A 7,327-nucleotide genomic window follows, 5' to 3' on the forward strand; every position below is an offset into this window, starting at 1 on the left:
TATCTCTTGATAATTATTATAAAGAGAGAATGAGATTCCACAATTACAAGTCAAGTCTCAGCTTACTCTAGAAACATTAAGCAACAAGACAGAATATATCATTTAAGACTTCCAGTTTTATTTTTTAAATTACTGTTGTTTTCCTGAAAATACGCATCGTGCTCAGTTCTTAGGTCTAAAGTTAGCTTTTAAAAACATTTTTTTAGGGCCTCTCTGGTGCAAGGGGTTAAGCACTGCACGCTGAAGCAATCCCCAGCCTCTGCAGCATGAGTTCTATCCCCAGCAGGCCAGGGAGCTAACCCACATGGCACAGTAGAGCTCTCCTGTCTCGCCCGCTTCTCCCCTCAGCAGTGTAGTCTGTCAGTCTGCCTGTTCTGTTCCCCACTCTGATGAATCCTCTCACCATCCCGCATCTCTGGCCTGTACCCCAGCTCTCATATGCATAAATAAATAAATCTTCTAAAAAAATCTTTTTTAAGCCTAGTATGTTCTTATGGTAGTGAGGACAAATGTATCATAAAGGAGAAGTATATCATTAGCCACAACAGCCGTGAGAATAATCATCAGATTTCTTGAGGAAATATAATCATATTTAAAAAGTGAATGTTTTTGAAAAAAAGCATAAAGTTTCTTCCAGGTCACATATTGTAATTCATTCATTCCTGTGGCAATTTGGATAATTCCCCCTTTTCCCAAGAAACGCCCAATATTCCAAACACAGAGCAGTGTGCCTACTGCCTATTACGTGTCAGGAAATACTTGCAAATATATAGATCAAGCACACAATTACTGCATTTAGAGTCAATTATCCATAATGACGAATAGAATTTAAGTTCTAGGGCCGCCACTGAGTGAGCAAGTGCGAGGGGCAGCCGCGGCGCGAGCGAGCGAGCGAGCAATTCGCCCTGCAAAAGAAAGGTGCGTTGCAGACCCCAGGGTGCCTCTGGCCACGCGGGGCGGCTGTTGAAGCCCGGCTCGCCATTCTGTTATGTAAGTGTCCCATCCGTCTGCTGTTCTCAGAAATCCCTGGCCCTGCGTCACCCGCTGACGCCCCGGGCCGCCCTAAGGTGCCCAGAGGAAGGGCGGTGTCGGCGCGAGCGGGCCCCGCCCGAAGCGAGCTCCCCGGGGCCCCGGACCGCAGACGTCTCCCGGGGCCGCGGCCGGAAGCCCCGCCCCCCCAGCTCGCCGCAGCCTCCGCTCTGCGGGTTCAAACGTGACCTTGTTTTTGCGTTGCTAGGAGACGGGCTCGCGCGCGCCCCGCACTGGACGGCGCCGGAGCCCGCGCTGGGAAGGGGCGGGGCCGCGGCCGGCGCCGGGAGCGCGCGTCCGAGCACCGTTAGGGCGGTTGGCGCGCGGCGCCCGCCCGGCGCCCCCAGCAGCGGCGTTTCGTCCACTGCCACCGCCCCGGCCTCGCGGGTGCCCCCCCGCAGCTGCCAGCGCGCGCCCGGGCGCCTGAAAACGACGCCGCGTCTGGAGAGAAGGCCGGTCAGGTGAGCCGCAGCGGGGCGGGCAGCCGGCGCGGCCACGCCCTGCAGAGGGAGTCGAGCCGGCCGGGTGCGGCGGGCAGGGGTGGGGCGAGGTGAAGGGGTCAGACCGCGGGGACCCGGGCCGGCCTGGGCGGGTCCCGCACCTCGCGTCAGGCACGCCCGGGGCACGGCGCGGCCGCTCCGAGCGCCCCAGGCCGGCGGAGGGAGGGTTAACGCGCCGGGGGTGGCCCCGGGCCCCGGAAGTGAGAGCCGCGGAGCCGAGTCCGTGGGCTGCGCGGCAGGTGCACCCGGCGGGCGGAGCGGGCGGGCTGGCGACGACGCGGCCGGCGGGTCGAAGCTCTCGCTCCCCTGCAGGGGCCGCTCGGCTCCGCCGCGGGCGCCTGGTTTTCCAACTTGCGGGCAACAGGTGGTGCCTGTGCACCGAGGGAGAGTCCGGCTCTGCTGCGCTGGGAGCGGCAGTTGTGCGCACCAATTAGGGCGCGGGGGCGGGCGTAGCGTGGACGCTCCGCCGCGAGTGACCAATGGCATGGGGGCTGAGGGGTGGGCCCTGCGGAGTGGGCGGGGTCGGAGACTGAATCCCAGCTTTCTAGTGCGGCAGCCGCGGGCAGAGCTGCGTGGAGAGTTGAGGCGAGCGGGCGTGGGGTGCGCACCCCGCGGAGAAACCCCTATCGATGCGTTCTCGGTTGGACTCAGGCTCCAGTTCAGGAGGTGAGAGCGTTGTGGTGTCTTCTAGGGGAAGGGGTAGTAGTGGTGATTTAGGTAACGCTGTTAAGCTTGTAGGGTAGAGCACCAAACTAGGATCATGTGTTACGAATTTTCTGCCCCAAAAGGCACTTAACGTGGTTACTGCGAATTGTAAGAATACTGGGGACTAGGGTTGTCTCTTTGAGGTTTAGGGACCGAGGGAAGTAAAAAAAAAAAAGTATGTACTCCTGCAATTTTCGTCAACATTAAAGAATTTCAGTCAAAAAGATGATTTTGTCATTTGCCTTGTCATTTGTGTACGTTTCATATCATATCTCATTGGGTTTGTTTACCAAAGCACCTTTTTTTTTTTAAATGAGGTCCTTATTTTGCTTATTTCAGCAGAGAGAGAGAGAGAAAAACAGTTGTAGTACATTATTTCACAAGAATAACTTATTCATTTTCCCTCAGCAGTCTTGTAGCTGGATCCCTTAGGAAGAAAAGTTCTAAAGCTGTGAGAAGAAAGTCTTTCAATTTGGAACACTTATTTACAGCTGGAAATGGGGAATGGACTGTCAGACCAGACTTCTATCCTGTCCAGCCTGCCTTCATTTCAGTCCTTCCACATTGTTATTCTGGGTTTGGACTGTGCTGGAAAGACAACTGTATTATACAGGTTGCAGTTCAATGAATTTGTAAATACCGTGCCTACCAAAGGATTTAACACTGAAAAAATTAAGGTCACCTTGGGAAATTCTAAAACAGTCACTTTTCACTTCTGGGATGTAGGTGGTCAGGAAAAATTAAGGCCACTGTGGAAGTCATATACCAGATGCACCGATGGCATTGTATTTGTTGTGGACTCTGTTGATGTTGAAAGAATGGAAGAAGCCAAAACTGAACTTCATAAAATAACTAGGATATCAGAAAATCAAGGAGTCCCTGTACTTATAGTTGCTAACAAACAAGATCTGAGGAACTCACTGTCTCTCACGGAAATTGAGAAATTGTTAGCAATGGGGGAACTGAGCTCATCAACTCCCTGGCATTTGCAGCCTACCTGTGCAATCATAGGAGATGGACTAAAAGAAGGACTTGAGAAACTACATGATATGATTATTAAAAGAAGAAAAATGTTGCGACAACAAAAAAAGAAAAGATGAATGGGGATAACATTTGTGTGGAGTAGGTTTTCTCTGACCTGATTTTGACAAGTGGAAGAGTGTCTACAGCCTGGTTTGCCTGCCTGCCGTCCTGGATGCTGTTAAAGCTTTGTTTTGTTGAACAATCAGATGCCCAATTCTATTGCCTTGTGGAAGATGAGTAAATGCAGTGCTTCTTAAAGTGTCTCTTCCTACCCCACAAATCTTTTGGTACTACCATTTTGGGAAGCCAAGCAAGGATAGTAAATTGACCAGAAAACACAGTTGTGGAATTTGACTTGAAGTTAGTGAAATAAAACTTTGAAGAGTGTCTGCCTAGTGTTTTGTGCTTATATCTTTTGGGGGGAAGTCTTTGCAAGGTAATTGCAGACAGGCTTTGTATGTTAAGGTAAAAATGCTAATGAATGGATATGTTAAGGTAGATTAATATGTATATTCAGTTATAATGACCACATTGGTCCAACCAGTAAGGGAAAGAAGGAAGTATTTGGCCTTTTTTAAGTTTTGGCCAAATAATTTTTGCCTTTTTCTGGAATCAAATAATGTAATGATATATCTTAATTCTAGGCAATGTTTAGTTAAGTTGGTCTCATTTAATAGAAATAAGGTATTTGGGGTATATTCAAATGCATGGATTAGTTTTCCCAACAAAGCATGTTTTGGTGTGTAGTCTTTTCGTTTTTAGAAATAGCTATGCATCTTTCTACATGGTCAGATTTAACTCCTTTGGGATTTAGGGCTGTTACAGAAATAGTTTGTTGACAGAAGCACTTTCACTTAAGGAACCTTAGGTAAATTACATAACACTTATATAGTCAATTTGGGCATGTAGACTAAGTATAAATGCATATGTTTGGATATATGTATGGATAAAGAAGAAAGGAATTAATCAATTCAGCCAAGAAGGTATAATTACTATACGTGGTCTCTAAAGTATTCCAGTTATAAAATACATGTTTTACTAATGTTTGCTGGCTGAACACAGATGTGGTTGTTCATATATTTTTGTAATGTTTTGAGAGGAACAAAAGCTTTATAAACAACACCTGATGCACTGTGGAGTGAAAATGTAAGATAATCCTGTATGTGCTCCAAACTTTTTTTTGTTTACAAACTGAGCATTGTTAACAGGAGCAGTCAGTCCTGATTATAAGTTAGGAAGAAATGATACAGTATTGCAGATAACAATTACAATTATAGAAAATGAAGGGGAAAATAGCAAAAGCTATGTTTTGTGAAAATTCCCTGGTGCTGTTTACATTGGAATAAAAAACAAACCTACTAAATTTAAAGGAAAAACCTTTCCCTAATTTTTATCTACAGGCAAAGACTTACTTCCAGTAATCATAAATTAACAAATCAACATGATTTTGTGAAGCCAACAGCTGTTTGTTCAGAAGTTAAGCAAAAAAATGCACTTTGCTGGCAGGGTTTTTACTTTGGTGGTTTTTTTTTTTAGTGGCACAGCTGAAATTTTGGAACCTTAATTCTGTTACACACAAAATGAAGTAGCTTCCTGTGGAGCTTCGTATGTCAAATGTACCTGCACTAGTGACAGTCACTTAGAATGTTTATATTTATAGAAATGTGGATAATATCTACCAATAAACTACTTGAGGCACTAGGAGAACAGTGTTTGAGTTTTAATGTATTTCCTTTTATCGAAGCCTTTAATTAGGTGTGTAAAACCACTTTGACAACTAGGTTACATTGCCTGCAGCAGTATGATCCTGCTCAGATGGGACAGAGGTACAGAGACTATTTTCTGGGAAGACCTCTTTTATTGTCTTTTTTTGATACGAAATATCAGATAATCGAAACTTCACTGGATCCATGATGGTTAATAAAGCTTGCTAAAGAAACCAAAAAATTGAATCAAGTTAGATATTCAGCCTTCCTGTACATTTTATGTACTTGCTATGTATGGCAGTACTGTTTTGTCTCTTAAAGTTTAAGTGTGCTTTATCCATACTTAGTTAGCTTAAGAATTTGATAACCAAGTCTATTATCTTGGTTTTTTTTTTTTTTTGGAGGGGGGGATTTCCCCCATATTTAGTAACAGCAGCAAAAAGGGAAAATGGCTTCATCTTTGTTTTGGCTTTTACTTATAAAATATATTTTCAACTATAAAACTTGAAACATTTTCCAGTTTGCTAAGTTCAAGTTCCCCATTACCATTTCTAGCTGCTACTGCCATAAGATAGTAAGGTAATAAGGAGTTTCAAAATAAACCCTGTGAATTTGAGTCAGTGCTTTTACATCTAGGGTATTTTTACTCAGATATACTTTTGTAAAGTATTTCTAAAATGCTTTCTTACACATGAAGTTACTTGGTTTAATACCAAATATTAAAGACTGAGAAATTACTGTTAGAGAATAAAGTTCAATAAAAAACCCAATCTTTTTGATACTTAAAAGACTTAGGTGTCCAGAGTTATTCTAAAATGGATTGTAAATATTAACGGGAAAAAGGTGGAATGCTTAAAGAAGCTGCATAAGTTCACTAAGCAATTAAAAAAAAAAAGAGTAAATCCTTATTGGAAGCCAAGAATAAAGTTATAAATATATGTGTATACATTTATATAACTACTTGTCTGTAGAAAATGCTAGTTTATGAGCAGGAGAGGCAAAGTGTGTTTTGTTTGTACAAGGCAATTGACACTTGAAGTATTTCATTAACTATTCATGTTGACCTGGAAGGAGGTCTTTGGTAGAGTGTTTCAAAATCCTATTCAGAACAACAATTTCATTAGTAATATAAATGCAATAGTTTCATCAGTGATTAAAAAAAAGACACAAAAAGCAGTTTCTTCAAAATTTCAATACTGTAACCTCAACACTTAGATAAAATAACTAGGGCCTGAGTAGAGGTCGGAATTTTACATTTAAGGTTTGAAATTTAAAAGAACATTCTGTGGATGGATAGTAGTAGGATTTAGGCAACATTGCAAATGCACTTAATGCCATTGAGTTATACGTCTAAAAATAGCTACAAAGGCAAATTTTATGTATATTTTCAGACAAAATTTCAGCAGATTATTAAATGTCCCCTTAGATTCACAGAATGAGCTAAGAGGGAAATGAGGGCAAACTGATTTAGAGATCAGGCATTGTTATAATTATTTGGAAGATCAGGTTAATTTTAAAACTTAATCTGACCCAATATAGTATACCAATCTTGTAGTAATAAAGCTAATACTAAAATATTTCAATCAGCTGTAATATTTCAACAAACCACAGCTTAAGTATCAAGTTCTGTGCTTGCAAGTTGGAAATGCAGGAATCCTATATGTGAGTATAGGTTAGGAGGATGTCAAGTGTACCAGCTAAAAACTGAGCTTTGGAATCAGACGGGGTTCAAATACTGGCCCCCTCACTTTGCCACATGTGACCCTTCGGCAAATAACTGAAAATTTATGGTGTGAATACCCTTCTAGTAAAATGAAGGCTGTCACATGGGATTTTGAGAGGATGAATGAAATAATGTAAACCAACATATTAATAAACATTTGATAAATTCTCAATAAATGGTGGCTAGTTTTGTTAACCAGTATGATTCAATATGTTGTGGTATAGTTGACATAGTGTGGTATAGTTGACAATAGTCATAAAAGACCAGGTTGGAAAACTGGATTCACTACTTAATAGTTTCACGTTGGGCAATTTATAAAACAACTTTTGGCGTTAATTTCTTCTTTGGTAAACTAAGCCTTATCGCCACCATTTGGGTTTAACTGATTAAAATGAGTAAATGAAACAATTATATGTAGCAAAGTAAGCATTCAAGGGACAGTTGTTAATAATAACCAGGATATTTTCTGACAAAAACATTTACAGAATGCGTATAAGAGAGGAATATGACAGAAAGCTGTTAATGTGCAGTTTAGCACAAAATGGCAGCTTGATGGAACTTGGGAAAGACCAAACATCACTGAATTCCCTTGAAATTTGGGTCCTTACCTTAACTTTCTGAAGCCTGATTTTTGAAAAACA

At 42.5% G+C, this 7,327-nt stretch overlaps 1 protein-coding gene across 4 annotated transcripts; it reads left to right on the forward strand.

Moving 5' to 3' along the window:
* The first annotated feature begins 1,416 nt into the window (after nucleotides 1-1,416).
* On the forward strand, nucleotides 1,417-3,644 carry ARL4A (ADP ribosylation factor like GTPase 4A). Of its 4 annotated transcripts, none has more exons than XM_037508329.2 (2): nucleotides 1,417-1,490; nucleotides 2,643-3,644. In XM_037508329.2, exon 2 carries the CDS (start codon nucleotides 2,732-2,734, stop codon nucleotides 3,332-3,334), a length of 603 nt encoding a protein of 200 aa, XP_037364226.1. In that variant the 5' UTR covers nucleotides 1,417-1,490; nucleotides 2,643-2,731; the 3' UTR covers nucleotides 3,335-3,644. The 4 variants fall into 4 exon arrangements, with proteins under 4 accessions (XP_037364226.1, XP_037364221.1, XP_037364217.1 ...); XM_037508324.2 differs by having other exon boundaries at nucleotides 2,646-3,644; XM_037508320.2 differs by lacking the exon at nucleotides 1,417-1,490 and adding an exon at nucleotides 2,084-2,195.
* Nucleotides 3,645-7,327: the final 3,683 nt, after the last annotated feature.

Source organism: Talpa occidentalis, unplaced genomic scaffold (assembly GCF_014898055.3).
Source record: "Talpa occidentalis isolate TD23 unplaced genomic scaffold, MPIMG_talOcc4v2.1, whole genome shotgun sequence".
NCBI classification, from domain to species: Eukaryota; Metazoa; Chordata; class Mammalia; order Eulipotyphla; family Talpidae; genus Talpa; species Talpa occidentalis.

Excerpts from the sequence above, each read along its gene's own strand:
- ARL4A (XM_037508329.2), top strand. The coding sequence starts at position 2,732 with ATGGGGAATGGACTGTCAGACCAGACTTCTATCCTGTCCAGCCTGCCT.